The sequence below is a fragment of the Xenopus laevis genome, chromosome 7S, assembly GCF_017654675.1.
Source record: "Xenopus laevis strain J_2021 chromosome 7S, Xenopus_laevis_v10.1, whole genome shotgun sequence".
NCBI lineage: Eukaryota > Metazoa > Chordata > Amphibia > Anura > Pipidae > Xenopus > Xenopus laevis.
Genome location: NC_054384.1, coordinates 111,300,439 through 111,321,406, shown reverse-complemented (window position 1 = coordinate 111,321,406; position 20,968 = coordinate 111,300,439). Strand labels below are relative to the sequence as shown.

Below are 20,968 nucleotides of genomic sequence, written 5' to 3'. Positions count from 1 at the left end.
TATATTACCTTTGCTGTGATTGGGGGAGGGAGGCAGTGATGTAACTACATGTTACTGGGCCCCACAGCAAATTCATTTTAGGGAACCCTGAAATATCCAGACATTGCCCTATTTTACCAATATACATCACAATTATTGATGAATTAGGACCTCATCACGGCACCCCAATATCTTCCTCTATATTTACACCCCTGGAGGGAGGGCAGGGATTGCGTCTGATTGGCGGTGCCCCCGAGAGCTGCTCAGTCCAACCGTGTTGCTGAGAGTTGTAGTTCAGCCACAGTTGTAACGATAAGAGTGAATAGAAGAGGAAGTGTTGATACAAAGTAACAGTAGTAAATACGAGTAAATTGATACATTTCTATTGATTCTGTTTCTCTGGGTCCCCACTGCCGGGGGAGGGGGCAAAAATCAGAATTCTATTCCTCTACTGATCTCAAATTAATTCTATTTCCTAACGATCAAACTGATCCTTTGAGGCTTCTACAAATAAATAATTACTTGGAAATGAGGCGCCGGTCTCCTCTTGCACCGCACCGACACCCTGTGGTTTTGGATGGTGGATGGGGGGTGGGGAACTGTGGCTCTGTATAGTGATGGGCGAATTTGTCCCATTTTACGAAATTTCCTGCAAAATTTGCAAAAAGTCAGAAAATTCGTGAAACGCGTCAATTTTGATGCCGGTGGTAGATTCAATGGGCGTCTCTGCGCGTGTTTGCACAAGATAATACATTTGCTTTTATGCCCGGCTCCATCCTCCTCTCGCCAACGCATTTACTCGAAGGGAGCGCGAGTGTGGCCCCTGCCATGTATCCCTGCTCTGTGCCCATTAGCAGCCTCATTGCCAAATACACAATTATATGGGTTAACTTCCCCTTTACTATTCCTTCCTCATTCCCAAAAGCCAAATATTATGTTTCATATGAAAATGTATTTATGTTAAGAACCATGTACAGGTATGGGACCTGTTATCCAGAATGCTCGGGACATGGGGTTTTCCTGATAACGGATCTTTCTGTAATTTGGATCTTCATACCTTAAGTCTACTGGAAAATCATATAAACATGAAATAAACCCAATAGGCTGGTTTTGCCTCCAATAAGGATTAATTATATCTTAGTTGGGATCAAGTACAAGCGACTGTTTTATTATTACACAGAAAAAGGAAATCATTTTTCAACATTTGGATTATTTGGATAAAGTGGAGTCTATGGGAGACAGTTTTTCTGTAATTTGGAGCTTTTTGGATAACGGGTCTCCGGATAACTGATCCCATACCTGTACTACAAAGGGGAGTGCAAACCTGGAAAATTCCAAAACCCACAATTCCAAGACATTTTAATCCGCCAATATTTTTTTTAATTTTTGGTAGGTTTTAAAAAAATTTTTTTTTTACTTTTACATTTTGAGCCTCTCCCAGTTTGACAGTTAAATGATGTAGTTGCTATGGTGACTGACCTGGAAACCAGACAGGGATCTGAATGACAGAGTGGAAGACAAATCTGAAATTACAAATAGAAATAATAAAGAACAGCCAATATCTGCAGTACAATAAAAATAACCCCACGTTTAACATTCAGACACATTAGCCACTTCAGTTTCATCTCTCTGTCTCTTTTATTTAATATAGTGGAGTAAGTTTATCTGCTGAACAGAAAGAGAAAAGATCCAGGAAGGGAAATAAAGGCAGAAATAGACCCACCGCACTTTCCCCAATCTCCCCTTTTATCTGCCGCTGCTCAACTCTCAGGCTTTTATCTGACCTGCATAAAATACTGGGATTTCTACAGACGTAACCCTTGTCTTCTGCCTAAATACTGCGCTACTGACCCAGCGGTGACTCATGTGCCACATCCCCAGGCTTAAAGTGAGAGGAGTTTGGCTGTATAATATCTAATGTACAATATTATATAATAACAACACGGACATTCGAATAAACAGACTCCTAAGTTTGCTCATAGTCTGTACAGAGAGATCCCATAAAACTATGAATTCTGTATATTCACATATATTAACTATATATTCATAGTCCAGTCTCTTATTCAAATCAGTGAATGGTTGCTAGGGGAATTTACAAACTGGAGAACTGCTGAATAAAAAGCTAAATAACTCAAAAACCACAAATAATAATAAATGAAAATTATTGCAGATTGTCTCAGAATATCCCTCTCTACATCATAGTAACAGTTAATTTAAAGGTGAACAACCCCTTTAAGGCAGAATCATGACGGAATATCAAAGGGTTCATGAATATTCAGCTCCCAGGTTTTGTTTTTTTGAAAGTTCTATGTGTTGTGTAATTATCCTGTAATGAATAGATGGGGAAATCATTAGGACCCAGAGAGAAAAGTGCATCTCCATTATCAGATCTGCATGGCACGCATTATATTATACGCCGTCGCATTCGCTGCAGCTCCACCCGGGGGCAGTTATTCAGATGGACAAGGCAAAACATGACCCCGTTTTTATTTGGAAACCCTAATGGGATAAATAAAACGAAATCGGGTGCTTTGCTGCGCTGGCGGGTAAAGGGGCCCAATCCTGCGTATGTGATGTTGGGGGACATCGGGGGCTTCTGGGTATTGGATCATCACATGACCTGCAAATTAGGGATGCACCGAATCCAGGATTCGGTTCGGGATTCGGCCAGGATTCTGCCTTTTTCAGCAGGATTCGGCCGAATCCTTCTATCCGGCCTAACCAAATCCGAATCCTAATTTGCATATGCAAATTAGGGGCGGAGAGGGAAATTGCGTGACTTTTTGTCTCAAAACAAGGAAGTAAAACATGTTTTCCCCTTCCCACCCCTAATTTGCATATGCAAATTAGGATTCTGTGCGGTATTCGTCCGAATCCTCCGTGAAGGATTCGGGGGTTCGGCTGAATCCAAAATAGTGAATTCGGTGCATCCCTACTGGGAATCCATATTCATTCCTTTTGTTCCGAGGCAAACGAATTAACATGCACACGGCTTCTCTGTAATGATTAATAATAAATATACAATTAATAATATATTGCGCTGCATACAAGCTCTGGGGATGCGACGTGTTATTGCAATAATGTCACTTATACTTTTCTTTAAATGGCAGAATATATGTAACCGACATAGGCAACACAAACCTTTATATATGTCATTTATTCTTTTAAATAAATCTTTTATTCAATGAATAGTGGTTTCATTTCCCCTCAATAGGCCATGAGGCTGTTCATTGGCTTTATAAACTGGTACATGAGTCGCTCCATTTCCCAGCAGCCCCTACTGAGCATGCTCCCTGAGTGTTACTAAGGCCTGTCCCATAGCAACACACCGCTCCCCCTTTCTGTATAGGTTGGATTAGCTTCTTATCTCCCGCCTCCATGTGGCAGATCTCCAAGCTGACTGGTGCTGGAGGAACATGTGTTTCGGGTGCTGTGATGCTGACGCTGCACATGTAGTAATTAGCAGTGAGGCCGATAAGGAATTATTCTCATTTATCTCAATGATTAAGGGGAAAAGGTACATAATTAAGTGCTTCACTAAAAATGCCCGGCGCTCACAAGAACTGACTTGTTTTAATTACAGGTGTTTAATTGCTTGGTCAGAGTGTTAATAAGGAATGGATTGGGTTTCCCAACTCTGCCATTATTGCGCCTCGCTTCATCCAGCCAATCAGGGAGCAGAATTTCCATTTGTCAATAACAAAAAAAGGTAAAAGTATAATAATAGGATTTATTCACTGGGCAGGACAGGTACTAAGAGTGTAATAGGGAGCAGGTTACACCAGAGACAATGTATCACTGCAGGTAAATATACATATTGTCTGGTTAATAATACAAGGTACCCCTTGATAATGGCCCCCCATATATGTCTGTATTACAGACCCCTTCCTGACCCCATTTATACAGACCAGAAGGCCTCTCGTTACACCGATGTTTATCCTTATGAACAAGCAAAGACTTTTCATTCCCAATTAAATATGAATGAGTTTAGATCTGCATTTGTCCTGAGAGCGGCTGGATTATTAATTAGTGCAGTGTCACTCGCCGGGTGTCTGCAAACGAGCAAAGTTGTTTTGAAGTGTCAACTCCATGAGCCTCTGCCAAATTGAATTAGCGGCACTTAACTCTGCTGAAATATTTATTCTCTCTGTTACTTCCTCCAGCACCGGAGACAAACACCCAACAGAACAAACAGGGTAACAGAGCAGAAGCTCTTGGGCCCTACATAACTGGACCCAACAGTACTGGAGTTGTAGAGATGAAGAATGTGGAACCTCCGCATTGCACCACAGATTATACCTGTGATTGCATTAATAGAGATACAGTAATAATGGCCTCTGAGTAAATGACTGTGACTGTGGGATAGCAGGTATAGTAGGGAGAGATGGTGTCTATAGTAACAGTGGATAATAGTCTCTGGGAAGGGAGTGTGACTGTGGGATAGCAGGTATAGTAGGGAGAGATGTGTCTATAGTAACAGTGGGATAATAGTCTCTGGGAAGGGAGTGTGACTGTGGGATAGCAGGTATAGTAGGGAGAGATGGTGTCTATAGTAACAGTGGATAATAGTCTCTGGGAAGGGAGTGTGACTGTGGGATAGCAGGTATAGTAGGGAGAGATGGTGTCTATAGTAACAGTGGATAATAGTCTCTGGGAAGGGAGTGTGACTGTGGGATAGCAGGTATAGTAGGGAGAGATGGTGCCTATAGTAACAGTGGGATAATAGTCTCTGGGAAGGGAGTGTGACTGTGGGATAGCAGGTATAGTAGGGAGAGATGGTGTCTATAGTAACAGTGGATAATAGTCTCTGGGAAGGGAGTGTGACTGTGGGATAGCAGGTATAGTAGGGAGAGATGTGTCTATAGTAACAGTGGATAATAGTCTCTGGGAAGGGAGTGTGACTGTGGGATAGCAGGTATAGTAGGGAGAGATGGTTCCTATAGTAACAGTGGATAATAGTCTCTGGGAAGGGAGTGTGACTGTGGGATAGCAGGTATAGTAGGGAGAGATGGTGTCTATAGTAACAGTGGATAATAGTCTCTGGGAAGGGAGTGTGACTGTGGGATAGCAGGTATAGTAGGGAGAGATGGTGCCTATAGTAACAGTGGGATAATAGTCTCTGGGAAGGGAGTGTGACTGTGGGATAGCAGGTATAGTAGGGAGAGATGGTGTCTATAGTAACAGTGGATAATAGTCTCTGGGAAGGGAGTGTGACTGTGGGATAGCAGGTATAGTAGGGAGAGATGTGTCTATAGTAACAGTGGGATAATAGTCTCTGGGAAGGGAGTGTGACTGTGGGATAGCAGGTATAGTAGGGAGAGATGGTGTCTATAGTAACAGTGGATAATAGTCTCTGGGAAGGGAGTGTGACTGTGGGATAGCAGGTATAGTAGGGAGAGATGGTGTCTATAGTAACAGTGGATAATAGTCTCTGGGAAGGGAGTGTGACTGTGGGATAGCAGGTATAGTAGGGAGAGATGGTGCCTATAGTAACAGTGGGATAATAGTCTCTGGGAAGGGAGTGTGACTGTGGGATAGCAGGTATAGTAGGGAGAGATGGTGTCTATAGTAACAGTGGATAATAGTCTCTGGGAAGGGAGTGTGACTGTGGGATAGCAGGTATAGTAGGGAGAGATGTGTCTATAGTAACAGTGGGATAATAGTCTCTGGGAAGGGAGTGTGACTGTGGGATAGCAGGTATAGTAGGGAGAGATGGTGCCTATAGTAACAGTGGATAATAGTCTCTGGGAAGGGAGTGTGACTGTGGGATAGCAGGTATAGTAGGGAGAGATGTGTCTATAGTAACAGTGGATAATAGTCTCTGGGAAGGGAGTGTGACTGTGGGATAGCAGGTATAGTAGGGAGAGATGGTTCCTATAGTAACAGTGGATAATAGTCTCTGGGAAGGGAGTGTGACTGTGGGATAGCAGGTATAGTAGGGAGAGATGGTGTCTATAGTAACAGTGGATAATAGTCTCTGGGAAGGGAGTGTGACTGTGGGATAGCAGGTATAGTAGGGAGAGATGGTGCCTATAGTAACAGTGGGATAATAGTCTCTGGGAAGGGAGTGTGACTGTGGGATAGCAGGTATAGTAGGGAGAGATGGTGTCTATAGTAACAGTGGATAATAGTCTCTGGGAAGGGAGTGTGACTGTGGGATAGCAGGTATAGTAGGGAGAGATGGTGCCTATAGTAACAGTGGATAATAGTCTCTGGGAAGGGAGTGTGACTGTGAGATAGCAGGTATAGTAGGGAGAGATGGTGTCTATAGTAACAGTGGGATAACAGTCTCTGGGAAGGGAGTGTGACTATGGGATAGCAGGTATAGTAGGGAGAGATGGTGTCTATAGTAACAGTGGATAATAGTCTCTGGGAAGGGAGTGTGACTGTGGGATAGCAGGTATAGTAGGGAGAGATGGTGCCTATAGTAACAGTGGATAATAGTCTCTGGGAAGGGAGTGTGACTGTGAGATAGCAGGTATAGTAGGGAGAGATGGTGTCTATAGTAAACAGTGGATAATAGTCTCTGGGAAGGGAGTGTGACTGTGAGATAGCAGGTATAGTAGGGAGAGATGGTGCCTATAGTAACAGTGGATAATAGTCTCTGGGAAGGGAGTGTGACTGTGAGATAGCAGGTATAGTAGGGAGAGATGTGTCTATAGTAACAGTGGATAATAGTCTCTGGGAAGGGAGTGTGACTGTGGGATAGCAGGTATAGTAGGGAGAGATGGTGCCTATAGTAACAGTGGATAATAGTCTCTGGGAAGGGAGTGTGACTGTGAGATAGCAGGTATAGTAGGGAGAGATGGTGTCTATAGTAACAGTGGGATAACAGTCTCTGGGAAGGGAGTGTGACTATGGGATAGCAGGTATAGTAGGGAGAGATGTGTCTATAGTAACAGTGGGATAATAGTCTCTGGGAAGGGAGTGTGACTGTGGGATAGCAGGTATAGTAGGGAGAGATGGTGCCTATAGTAACAGTGGATAATAGTCTCTGGGAAGGGAGTGTGACTGTGGGATAGCAGGTATAGTAGGGAGAGATGTGTCTATAGTAACAGTGGATAATAGTCTCTGGAAGGGAGTGTGACTGTGGGATAGCAGGTATAGTAGGGAGAGATGGTTCCTATAGTAACAGTGGATAATAGTCTCTGGGAAGGGAGTGTGACTGTGGGATAGCAGGTATAGTAGGGAGAGATGGTGTCTATAGTAACAGTGGATAATAGTCTCTGGAAGGGAGTGTGACTGTGGGATAGCAGGTATAGTAGGGAGAGATGGTGCCTATAGTAACAGTGGGATAATAGTCTCTGGGAAGGGAGTGTGACTGTGGGATAGCAGGTATAGTAGGGAGAGATGGTGTCTATAGTAACAGTGGATAATAGTCTCTGGGAAGGGAGTGTGACTGTGGGATAGCAGGTATAGTAGGGAGAGATGGTGCCTATAGTAACAGTGGATAATAGTCTCTGGGAAGGGAGTGTGACTGTGAGATAGCAGGTATAGTAGGGAGAGATGGTGTCTATAGTAACAGTGGGATAACAGTCTCTGGGAAGGGAGTGTGACTATGGGATAGCAGGTATAGTAGGGAGAGATGGTGTCTATAGTAACAGTGGATAATAGTCTCTGGGAAGGGAGTGTGACTGTGGGATAGCAGGTATAGTAGGGAGAGATGGTGCCTATAGTAACAATAGTTAAGTGTTATTATTGACTGTGCCTGTTTAGCTGTGGGTGAGTAGGGAATGTGTAGTAGTTGGTGAGTAGCTGGAGGCTGCAGGAGAGCAGATACATTTATTATTATTAAATACAGCTCTGGTTTCTATATAAAGCCATAAAGGAGTTTTATTACCTCTGGAAGAAGAAAACATGAATAGAGAACGCTGTGTTCGGAAGCGATGGCACTTAATGCATGTTTATTTTAGAGAACTGAACAGATCTTATTTTATTGGGGATTTTCCCCTGCGGTCTTTGTTAAGAAAACATAAGAAATATGCAGTTTACATCAGTGCAGTAAAGCAGAGTAGCTGCAGGATATCACTGGGTTCTAAATCACTACTAGTGATGGTCGAATTTATTCGGCAGGTGCGAATTCGCGAGATTCACCGCCGGCAAAAACTTCACGAAATGCCCGCAAAAATTTGCTGGCGGCAAAAAAATTTCGGAAAAACGGACACCGTTTTGCGAATTTTTTGCCCATTGCTAATCACTACTAAGCCCACATCCCTATAATACAAAAGAACATACAGTATCTACTGCAGGTATTAATTGTCCAACCTACAGAGATTCATCTGCATCTGAACTTCAGCTCCCAGTACCCAACAGTCTTTCTACAACAAATTAAGACCTAGAATTTGGGTAATTGATAAAGTGTCATTTTCTATTGGCACAATAAAGCCCCACTGTCTCCAACTTCTCTACTGTCACTTTCTTATATAACAATTTACATCTTGTCCTTCTGTCTCTGTTGTGCTCTACTTCTTCTATTGTGTCCTACTACCACTGTCTTGCCCTACTGTCACCATCATTCCCTACTGTCTTCATCTTGTCTTACTGTCTCTCTCTAAAGCAATCTTTTCTAAATGGGTAAAGAAAGTGTACAAGTGAGGTAGCAATCTGCAGGTATCCCCAATTCCATTGACAACTGGTGGTAGTATGTGAATAGAAAGATATGTTCCCCATACTATCATCTTCTTCCTGTCTTTTGTCCATCTTGCCATACTGTCTCCATATTGCTCTAATGTCCTCCATTTTGCCCTACTGTCTCTATCTTATCCTACTGTTTCCATCTTATCCTACTGTTTCCATCTTGTCCTACTGTCTCCATTTTGTCCTACTGTCTCCATTTTGCCTTAAAGTGTCCATCTTGCTCTCCTATCTCCATCTTACCCTACTGTCTCCATCTTGTCGTACTGTCTCCATCTTGGCCTACTGTCTCCATCTTGGCCTACTGTATCCATCGTGTCCTACTGTTTCCATCTTGTCCTACTGTCTGCATCATGTACTACTGTCTCTATTTTGCTCTTCTGTCTCCATCTTGCTCTGCCATCTCCATCATACTTGGTAGTATGTGAATAGAAAGATATGTTCCCCATACTATCATCTTCTTCCTGTCTTTTGTCCATCTTGCCATACTGTCTCCATATTGCTCTAATGTCCTCCATCTTGCCCTACTGTCTCCATCTTTCCCTACTGTCTCCATCTTGCCCTACTGTCTCCATGTTGTCCTACTGTCTCCATCTTGCCCTACTGTGTTCTTTTTGCCCTACTGTCTCCATCTTGCCCTACTGTCTCCATGTTGTCCTACCATCTCCATTTTGTCCTACCATCTCCATCTAGTCCTACTGTCTCCATCTGTCCTACTGTCTCCATCTTGCCCTACTGTGTTCTTTTTGCCCTACTGTCTCCATCTTGCTCTACTATCTCCATCATGCCCTACTGTCTCCGTCATGTCCTACCATCTCCATCTTGTCCTTCTGTCTCCATATTGTCCTACTGTCTCCATCTTGGCCTATTGTCTCCGTCATATCCTACCGTCTCCATCTTGTCCTTCCGTCTCCATCTTGCTCTACTGTCTCCATCTTGTCCTACAGTCTCCATCTTGCTTTACTGTCTCCATCTTGTCCTACTGTCTCCATCTTGTCCTACTGTCTCCATTGTGTCCTACTGTCTCTATTTTGCCTTACTTTCTCCATCTTGCCCTCTTGCTGTAGTGTTTCCCCACAATCTTTGCTAAATATTGCTATGCCAGATTCTTTATCCTCAGCGTCAGTGTGGGGAGAGACGTTGGCATTTGCGTGGGCTCAGGTTGGCAGCTCAGTACAGAACAGACTCCCCCCTTGTACAGTACAAAGCAGCGCGTCCTCCCTCGTTAGCAGGGCCCGTTAGTGACAGGCAGTAAACTCTGAGCCTCACAAATCTCCCCTTGAAGGAACTGGCAAATTAAATCTATTCCCTCTCGGGGGACCCGCTATCTACTGTGCCCATCACTTAGAATATATATATATATGTATATTCTTCCCTTCGATAAATATCTGGTGCTGGCGCAGGAGGGAGAGACAGAGAGAGAGGAGAGTGTCAGCAGTTGAAAAATGGCACCTCTCAGGCAGTCTCTGTCTCCCGCCGAAGGGAATGCGGTCTCGCTCCGCATACTAATGCCAGTGGCGGGAATTCGGAAAAGCACAGAACGTTGTGATTGCTTCAACCTCTGAGTGACCCCCCCTTTTCCCAAGGTCAATGGAAGTGTCTGAGAAAAAAATGTTTTAAAAAAAGACAAATAATTCCATTAGCGCGTTAAGTGGCTGAGCTTTTGCGCCGGCGGAGCGGGAAAGGTGGAGCAGTGACACGGCGGGGCCGACCCTGTCAAGTTAATTTGAGAAGGTCGCGGCTATTTTCTGACACTTCTTATGGCCCATGTGTAGGAGAAGGTTGGATTCCATGTTTGGGGAGCCCAAATCATTTGAGAATCTAAAGGGGAAGTAAAACCAAATATGGAATAATGCAAATGTTTAAATGTTACCGTAAATTGTCGGTGATTATTAAAGGTAAATGTGATTGTTATTGGGAGCAGGTCTTCCTGGCCTCTTACTATTCCCTGCACTGGTGCTTCTGCATTATTGAGACAATGTAGCAGTAACCCCCCCCCCAATCCAGCACTTCAATTCCCACAATGCCCCCTGCATGTTCTGTGATTGACAGACCTGAAATAAAGGAGAATTGGACGCAAGGGAATTGGAGTATTGGGCTGAAGGAGAGCTGACAACTGCTTGTTATGTTGTTTCAGGAGCCTGAACCAGCAGTACAGAAGGGACAGACAGACAATGCTTTGACTTGCAATGATACATGTAGGCCTTATATTACAGCAGAGGTGCTGTACCCCGGAGTGGTTCTGAGGCCCAGCCTTCCTGTGATGCCTGGAGACCCCTGATCTTGCTGCTCCTGCCCTGCACCCCTTATTAGAACTCCCTGCATCCTCAGTCTAAATTCTGCCATATCTGTTGCATTTTAGTCATTGCTTTGTGTAACCCACTCACAACTATTCATTCATTTCAGCTGCTAATAATCCACCATTGAAACCAAGAACCTCTGACTTCATGATCATTTTATTTCTGTTTTGGTACTTTGAGCTGTGGGGGCCTCATTTATTAGATAAGGGAAGACAGAAAGCACTAATGCCTATTACATACCTTCCAACATTTTGGAAGTAAAAAGAGGGCCAAAAATTTTTTTTGCACGTAGCGCAGCAATCTTTTTGACCACGCCCCTTTATGTGACCACACCCCCTAATTACCATGTTCATGCAACAAAATTTGGCAGGTTATGAAAGTTTGTAAATATTTCTCCTTATCTAAACTGTTTTTTGTGTCTCAAAATTGTTACAAAGTATCTTATTTGCACCTGTTAGCTGTTCTGGGCTCTCTGCTAAAAGCCAATTAAGTGACAAACTTTGTTTCTTTTTCTGGCTGTTCAGTGCAGAGAAAAGAGGGACTTTCCAGTACAAATGAGGGACTGCAGGTTGAGCTGTCAAAAGAGGGACTGTACCTCCAAAAAAGGGACAGTTGGGAGGTATGCTATTACACCTTTACACCCATTCATTGGGACATTGAGGTTCACATATTTAATTTGGGTTCAGTTTTAAAGGGATGAGGTGGTAACTCAACCTCTGAGGTGTGTTTGGCTTTGTTTGAGCATTCACCAGCCTGCTCTATAGGCACGGCACATGCTCCCCGAGGAAGGAATAGAAGTCACAGACGAGAAATATGAGTCGGAGACAAGGCGAGATGCTATCGGCTTAGCTGGACTCAGCCTTCAGATGCTATCAGACATGTTCTTTATAGCCCAAATAAGCAAGTCTCCTCCAGTGCTCTCTAAAAGGCTAGCGGAGAAGTGGAAAGCAGATAAGAGTTGGACTCTGGGAGACAGACGAGGCTATTAAGCATCCCAGGTAGAATTAATGACACTAAGAGGGTCCGGATGTGGCCATTAATCGCACAATATGCCCCCAGATCAGGTCAGGAAAGCTATTATCAAAGGGTACAGTTATTCAGCGGCCAGATCTCAGAGCCCAGAGCATTAGGGAACAAAGAGAGGCAAAATAGCTTTTATCTAAAAAAAAAATCTGGGAGGGAAAAGGTTAATGTGCTCCTTTCATCAATAGAGTTTATTGTTATCCTATGACATTGATAGGTTACACCAGGAGATCTGGGTAGATCAGCAAGTCATCAGCATAAAAATAGCATTGAGATCCAAATCAATTTTCCTTAGACGTCTGCTACAGATTAAGAAAAGTAGGGGACCTAGGAGGGAAGCTTGAGGAATATTGTCCAAGAGATGTGGTGGTGTCGAGTAGAATCTTAGGACCTTAAAGGTGAACTTGAGGAATATTTCCCTAGAGATGTGGTGGTCTAGAGTAAGACGAGCAGGGACCTAAGAGGGGAAACTTGAGGAATGATGTTCTAGAGATGAAGTGGTGTAGAGTGAGAAGAGCAAGGAGCCTAAGAGACAAGCTTGAGGAAAATTGTCCTAGAGATATGGTGATGTAGAGTGAGAGGAGCAATGAACCTAAGAGACAAGCTTGAGGAATATTGTCCTAGAGGTATGTAGAGTGAGAAGAGCAGGGGACCTAAAAGGAAAGCTTTAGGAATGTTGTGCTAGAAATCTTGTTATATAGAAAGAGAACAGAAGGTGACCTAAGATGGAAGATTGAGGAACATTGTGCTAGAGATGTGGTGGTGTAGAGTGAAATATGCAGGGGAATTAACAGAGAAGCTTGAGGAACATTGTTCTAGAGTGGGGTGGTGTAGAGTGATTAGAGCAAGGACCTAAGAGGGAAGCTTGAAGAATGATGTCCTACTTAATTTTGTGATGTAGAGTGAGACGAGCAAGGAATCTAAGAGACAAGCTTGAGGAACATTGTCCTAGAGGTATTATGGTATACAGTGAGAAGAGCAAGGAACCTAAAAGACAAGCTTAATGAACATTGTCCTACTTGTATGGTGGTGTAGAGTGAGAAGAGCAAGGGACCTAAGAGGAAAGCTTTAGGAACTTTGTGCTAGAAATGTTGTTATATAGAAAGAAAATAGAAGGTGAACTAAGATAGAAGCTTGAGGAACAATGTCCTATAGATGGTGTGGTTTACAATTAAGAGGGAAGCTTGCTAAATGTAGTCATATACATGTGGTGGTGTAGAATGAGAAGAGCAAGGGGCCTAAGAGGGAAGCTTGAGGAGCTTCAACAAAGAGGGAGCAATGAGGTAGAGCTGGAAAAAGTACCAAGTGGAGTATGAAGATGGGACTTTTAAATTTTGGTTGGAGAAGGCCATTAGCCACTTTGGGGAGAGCAGGTTCTGATCAGTGTTTTAGGAGGACACTGTACATCAGATTGTAGAAGGTCAAGTATTGAGCTGTGAGTTGCATGTTGGAACAAGGGTTGTAGGCAAATTTCTTCATGATTTTGGACTTGTAGAGGTTAAAGAAACTGGACATTATTTGGTAAGAGAGCTGGATCTTATGAGTTACTACTTAAACCCTTGGGACAGACACATATTAAAAGCTCTATGCTGAATTGCCCTTAATTCCATTTGCATTAGCCCTGCAACATGCGTCTCTCTGAATGAGAGACATAACCAGGTGACCTTCAGAATAAGAAGAACGGGGAGACACTTTGCCAGATTGCAGCTCACAACACAGACTGACAAAGGACCAGCAATATATTTCTGGGCACAGGTGGGATAGAAAGTTCCTTGTATGTTTAATGGCTACAAGGCCAACTGTTAACCCTTTCACTATAACTTAGTCTTGATGTTGGAGCGGAAGCAATGGCCTTGGCCAGGTTTGTGGTTCCCCAGCACCTACTTAGCAAGCGCAGCAAATGAGACAGGTGCTGAGTCAGGGAGCCGCTAGCTTCTGCCTGGTGTAATTATTGTGCTGGAATTCCAGTAGGGGTGCTTTGCAGCTGTTTGGGGGACACTTAGTACTTAATTGCTTGGCTGCCATGATTGAAACACAAGCAATGAATCCTCACACAGAGAAATGTGCTCACTCATCTGCAACGTCAGCAAGAAAGGGGGGGAATCACTACAACAAGCTGAGTGTGTGAGACCTGCTCTGTCCAAATCCAGGAGGAACTGTGTTTGAGGAGAGAAGGCTGGACTCAGTCCAATTGTACAAAGTGCTCTGAGTTGGATTCTGTTCAGATTCATTTAGTGAACTCAAAAATGGCAGTTTTTTCCATTTCAAAAAGTCTCATCTTTTTTGTCCCCATATTATTATAATAACTGACTTTCCCAACCCACCCCTACTTTCCACTGGACGGAACCTTTCTTCCCATGGCAGCTTCTTGTTCATCTTTAGGGAAGATGTGACCCGCATGCAGCTCTAGTACTTTATCATGAAGCCTCTAGTTACTCATGTGGGACCACAACCTGAGGGAAATTGGGAAGTGGAAGTCACTGAGTCCTACTGTAGTTGTAGAGTTATCACTCAGTAAGTACTACTGTAGTTGTAGAGTTATCACTCAGTAAGTACTACTGTAGTTGTAGAGTTATCACTCAGTAAGTACTACTGTAGTTGTAGAGTTATCACTCAGTAAGTACTACTGTAGTTGTAGAGTTATCACTCAGTAAGTACTACTGTAGCTGTAGAGTTATCACTCAGTAAGTACTACTGTAGCTGTAGAGTTATCACTCAGTAAGTACTACTATAGATGTAGAGTTATCGCTGAATAAGTACTACTGTAGGTGTAGGGTTTTACTGACTGAGTACTACTGTAGATGTAGGGGTTTCACTGAGTAAGTACTACTGTAGGCTTAGGGCTATAACTGAGTAAGTACTACTGTAGGTGTAGGGCTATCACTGAGTAAGTATTACTGTCGGTGTAGGGTTTTACTGAGTGAGTTCTACTGTAGTTAATGAGTTTACATTGAGTAAGTACTACTTTAGATGCAGCATTATCACCAAGTACTACTGTAGGTGTAGGGTTTTACTGAGTGAGTACTCACGTAGTTAATGTGCAGTACTGTAGGTGTAGGGTTTTACCGAGTGAGTACTACTATAAATGTAGGGTTTTCACTGAGTAAGTACTACTGTTGGTGTAGGGCTATAACTGAGTAAGTACTACTGTAGGTGTAGGGCTATCACTGAGTAAGTATTACTGTCGGTGTAGGGTATTACTGAGTGAGTTCTACTGTAGTTAACGAGTTTACAATGAGTAAGTACTACAGTAGATGTAGCATTATCACTAAGTACTACTGTAGGTATAGGGTTTTCACTGAGTAAGTACTACTGTAGGTGTAGGGTTTTACTGAGTGACTACTACTGTAGATGTAAGGGTTATCACTGAGTAAGTACTACTGTAGTTGTAGGGCTATCACTGAGTAAGTATTACTGTAGGGTTTCACTGAGTGAGTATTACTGTGGTTAATGAGTTATCTTTGAGTAAGTACTACGGTAGTTGTAGGGTTATCAATGAGTAAGTAAAACTGTAGGTGTAGGGTTTTACTGAGTGAGTACTACTGTAGTTAATGTGTTTACATTGAGTAAGTACTACTGTAGATTGTAGCATTATCATAAGTACTACTGAAGGTGTAGAGCTATCACTGAGTAAGTACTACTGTAGATGTAGGGTTTCACTGATTGAGTACTACTGTAGTTAATGAGTTATCATTAAGTAAGTACTACTGTATATATAGGGTTATAACTAAATACTACTGGAGGTGTAGGGTTTTATTAAATGAGTACTACTGTAGTTAATAAGTAGTAATGTAGATGTAGGTTTTTACCAAGTGAGTACTCCTGTAGTTGTAGGGCTATCACTGAGTAAGTATTGCTGTCAGTGTAGGGTTTTACCAAGTGAGTATGTACTACTGTAGATATGCGATTTTAGTGAGTTTGACTGTAGTTGCAGAGCTATCACTAAGTGAGTACTATTGTAGGCTCACTAAGTGAGTATGGCACTGCATGTAGGGTTAATAGCGAGTGCTAACTGGATTATTATTGCTAATAATTAAAGCACCTTTTCCTATACTATGTACTAGTCGAGGGATTACAAGTAATGCTCATGGCATGAGACCCATTTGTCAGTATTACATTGGATCATGGATTAGATGTAATAGGTGCCATGTCCTGTACTATATACAGACTGGGGGTTGTGATTCATGCTCTAGTCCACTCTCCAGCTGGGGTCAGACAGTCTAACGCACGTGTATTTTCCCTCTCAGGATATCTCACGGTGACCATAGAGCCGCTCCCTCCTGTGGTTGTAGGAGACGCAGTGACCTTAAAATGCAACTTCAAGACAGACGGAAGGATGAGAGAGATTGTCTGGTACAGGGTAAGTACCAATGCCATATTACCACCTTATTTATCAAAAATTGGTAATTGCACCTTGAGGAATGGGCGGTGCCTCTGTGTGCTGCACTGGATACAAAACAAATACTCAGCAGTAACATAGTAATTCGCCCATCATGCCCCCTCACAAGTGCCTTTCGCCAGAGAAACAACTCCAACCTAACCTTCCCTCATAGTTAAAATCCTCCATCCCTTTAACCAGTCTAGTTGCACATCTCTGCATCCCCAGCTCAATAATATTCTTCTGGACTGAAGTCCAAAACTGCACTGCATACTGAAGATCAGGCCTAACCAGGAACCTACAAATGGCAAAATTGTGTCTCTTCTTGAATAGCGGAACCGCACTAGCAATTTGTCAATCATTCTGCATCATGCCAACCTTCAATGAATCATGAAAAATTAAGTAATGAGTTTTGGCAATCACAGAGCTAGTTTAGTAGCTTGTTTAGTACCCTGGGATGAAAACTATCTGGTCTGGGACCTTTGTTTAGCTTTACATGTTCAATTTTATTTAGAATTTCATCCTGAGAGACCCATGCATGACCAGTTATACTATTAGAGCTGGTACTATCAAAAAGGAATACAAACGAATGTCAATACCTTTAGATGCTGCAACAGGGGTGATCCCAAATTTATTCCATAGTGCTTTCAGACTATTAAAAAGGAAACCTTCATTAGCTGGTTTCTGTTGTGTAGACAAATGAAATATAACAGTTCAGAATCTCAGCTTTTTCTCTGTTCTCATGAACCAATTTACCTCCCTCTGATACTACATTTCACACCCTTTCACACCCTTGCTAATTACATATTTAAAAAATCTTTTTTTGGTTTGGATATTTGTATACCTCTCTATAATACCTTTTTCTATCTTTCTATTTTAGCTTTTTTCATTCTTTATATGCCTTCTTGTACTGAATACAGGTTCCAGCTGTCCCAGATAACTGGAATGCCTTAAAAGCACATATTTCTCACCAACCTCAACACCCACACTTCTATCAATGAATGGGATAGTGAATAGTAATTTTATTATTTCAGAAATGGATCTGAATTTTTAATTTATTATCTTTGGAAAGTAAAGTGCCTTGTCCTACTGTTTCCATCATGGTCTACAGTCTCCATCTTGCCTTACTGTGTCCAGTTAGAGAAAGAAAATAAATATGGCAAAAGTAGGGGATTATCTTCCATCTCAACCTTGCCCTACTGTCTCCATCTTGTCCTACTGTCTCCATCTTGTCCTACTGTCTCCATCTTGCCCTACTGTCTCCATCTTGTCCTACTGTCTCCATTTTGCCCTGCTGTCTCCATCTTGCCCTACTGTCTCCATCTTGTCCTACTGTCTCCATCTTGTCCTACTGTCTCCATCTTGCCCTACTGTCTCCATCTTGTCCTACTGTCTCCATCTTGCCCTACTGTCTCCATCTTGTCCTACTGTCTCCATCTTGTACTACTGTCTCCATTTTGCTTTACTGTCTCCATTTTGCCCTACTGTCACAATCTTGTCCTACTGTCTCCATCTTGTCCTACTGTCTCCATCTTGCCCTACTGTCTCCATCTTGTCCTACTGTCTCCATCTTGTCCTACTGTCTCCATCTTGCCCTACTGTCTCCATCTTGTCCTACTGTCTCCATCTTGTCCTACTGTCTCCATCTTGCCCTACTGTCTCCATCTTGTCCTACTGTCTCCATCTTGCCCTACTGTCTCCATCTTGTCCAACTGTCTCCATCTTGTACTACTGTCTCCATTTTGCTTTACTGTCTCCATCTTGCCCTACTGTCTCCATCTTGTCCTACTGTCTCCATCTTGTCCTACTGTCTCCATCTTGCCCTACTGTCTCCATCTTGTCCTACTGTCTCCATCTTGCCCTACTGTCTCCATCTTGCCCTACTGTCTCCATCTTGTCCTACTGTCTCCATCTTGTACTACTGTCTCCATCTTGTACTACTGTCTCCATTTTGCTTTACTGTCTCCATCTTGTCCTACTGTCTCCAACTTTGTTTTCATCATATTGTGCCATCTCCATCTTGCCCTGTTGTTGCCATCATAATCTACTGCCTTCAATTTGCCTTACTGTCATCTTCATGCCATGCTGTTGCTCTAGTATAGATAGTGGAGGGATCTTTTCTCTCCATAGAAAGGATCATAGTCATGGGATCATAAGAATATAGTACAGATATTGTTATATAGTTTATATATGTGTGTGTATAGAGCGTATAAGCGTATATATTTTCAAACCAGATTAACTATTTAACTATCACTCAATCTTACTAATTCCCCATTATGTTAAGGTGTAGGGCAGAGCCCCCTATTTTCAAACAATGTATATTATTGCCCCAATGTATAATTCTGCATGACACCCTTGTGGCTCTGGTAGAAATTGCCTTTAACAACCCAACATTCCCTCTTTTATTGGCTTTAAAACCTGATTAAATTCATTCCACTTCAATGAGAGATTGATGGAAGATATTGGTGCAGGAGTGCTGCGAATTGTACATACGGCCATGAAAAGCATCAATGGCCCATCTGCCGGAACCCTGATATAGTGCAGGACAGAGGAGGAGGAATGCTCAGAGCAAACAAACAGAGGAAGGTATTAGATATAGGTCAGAGGGAGTCTGGCTGAACATGTGACGTGCAATTCCAGGCAAACAATGGCCACTTTTTCCAATGGTTCAGTGGAAATGACCCATGATCCAATTGGAATTCCACACGTTTGGATGTGAATTGTAATGTTCCCAGCATTAAATGTTCTTCTGAATCGTCATCATTATCATCAATGATGTCCCTGGGCTGATCCAAATGAAAGCAAGGGCTTCTTCTATAGGGGACACACTTGCACCAACTCCTTCCTCTCCAACGATGTACGTGGAATGAGAATATCCAGCTCTTGAATAATCTTGTTATTCCGGTAGCAGCCGATGAGCCCAGTTTTGTGCGCACACGCCTTGGCTTTACATAAATCTAAATGAAATTGTGGTTTCTGTCAAATCTGCATTATTTGCTAAATTGTATAAGCATTTGGCTCAGTTCATCCAATACCCAATCTCCGTAGACAAGAGTGCAGGGAGCGGCCGTTCTGTCTATGGACTGGACACAAACTTCCTCATGTGTAAATTACATTTAAAATGAAATATTAATGACGCAGAGTGTGGATTAAAGTAATTTGTGTCTACTGAATTATTTACCCAGAAGCTTCAGGGGAGGCGGATTGAACTGCTTTTTTCTTTCTTAACAATTTAGATAAAATCGTTTCCTTAAGCGGTAATCTCTCCCACACCCCCCGGTAATCCCCTCTACATCGTCTGCGCTTCTAATCTCTCAATCCCACTTCATCGTCGTATTAAGGCTCCCGCTTCAATATTTCCCATAGCCGGAGATTTCCACATAAGATGAAGAATGTTCATTTAATTTGGGCAGACATGGATTTTCCATCCAAAAAGTTATTTTTTATCCTTATATTTTATAGAACTTTTCTGGTGTAACCAGAAAAGTGTGGTGGGACCGGGGCATACACAAAAAGTATAAGAAGGAAACATTATGGCAAGATAGAGACAGTAGGACAAGATAGAGACAGTAGGATAAGATAAAAACTGTAAGGCAAAATAGAGAAAGTTGAAGAAAGAAACAGTCTGGCAAGATTGACACAGCACCACAGATGGAGAACGTTGTGCAAGATAGAGAAAGTAGGACAAGAGGGAAACGGTAAGGCAAGGTAGAGAGAGTTGAAGAAGGAAACAGTATGGCAAGGATGAGACAGTAGGGCAAGACGGAGACAATAGGACAAGATGAAGACAGTAGGACAAGATGGAGACAGTAGGGCAAGATAGAGAATGTAAAGAACATACACACGGTATGAGACAGTAGGACAAGAAGGAGAACATTGGGAAACACAGAGACAATGGGACACAATGGAGACAGTAGGGCAAGATGGAGACCGTAGGACAAGAAGGAGACAGTAGGGCAAGATGGAGACAGTAGGAGAAGAAGGAAAACATTGGGCAACATAGAGACAATAGGACAAGGTGGAGACAGTAGGGCAAGATGGAGACAGTAGGAGAAGAAGGAGAACATTGGGCAACATAGTGACAATATGACAAGATGGAGACAGTAGGGCAAGTTGGAGACAGTAGGACAAAATGGAGACAGTAGGGCAAGATGGAGACAGTAGGACAAGAAGGAGAACATTGGGCAGCATAGAGACAATAAGACAAGATGGAGACAGTGAGACAAGATGGAGAAAATAGGGCAAAATGGAGACAGTAGGGCAAGATGGAGTGGAGACAGTAGGACAAGAAGAACATTGGGCAGTATAGAGACAATAAGACAAGATGGAGACAGAGTGACAAGATGGAGACAGTAGGAGAAGAAGGAGAACATTGGGCAACATAGAGACAATAGGAGAATATGGAGACAGTAGGACAAAATGGAGACAGTAGGACAGATGGAGACAGTAGGGCAAGATGGAGACAGTAGGGCAAAAGCTTAGCTTAAAGGGGACCTGTCACCCACACATAAAGGACGGGATACTAAAAGTTCTTTGCAAATAAAACATGAAACCCAAATTCTATTTTGTATTACAACATAAAAACCTGTTCTGGGCTGCCAGTCATATATTGGCAGGTATAGAGGTGGGGCAGTCTATTAGCACTTCTATATGT

At 42.7% G+C, this 20,968-nt stretch overlaps 1 protein-coding gene across 1 annotated transcript in view; it reads left to right on the top strand.

The window, feature by feature from the left end:
* The window catches only part of igsf21.S (immunoglobin superfamily member 21 S homeolog), a 211,775-nt gene that overhangs the window by 44,335 nt on the left and 146,472 nt on the right, over positions 1–20,968 (top strand). Inside the window, exon 2 of the mRNA XM_041571769.1 lies at positions 16,184–16,296. Within this exon, the coding sequence (XP_041427703.1) occupies positions 16,184–16,296 (113 nt within the window). The remainder of the gene's footprint in view (positions 1–16,183; positions 16,297–20,968) is intronic.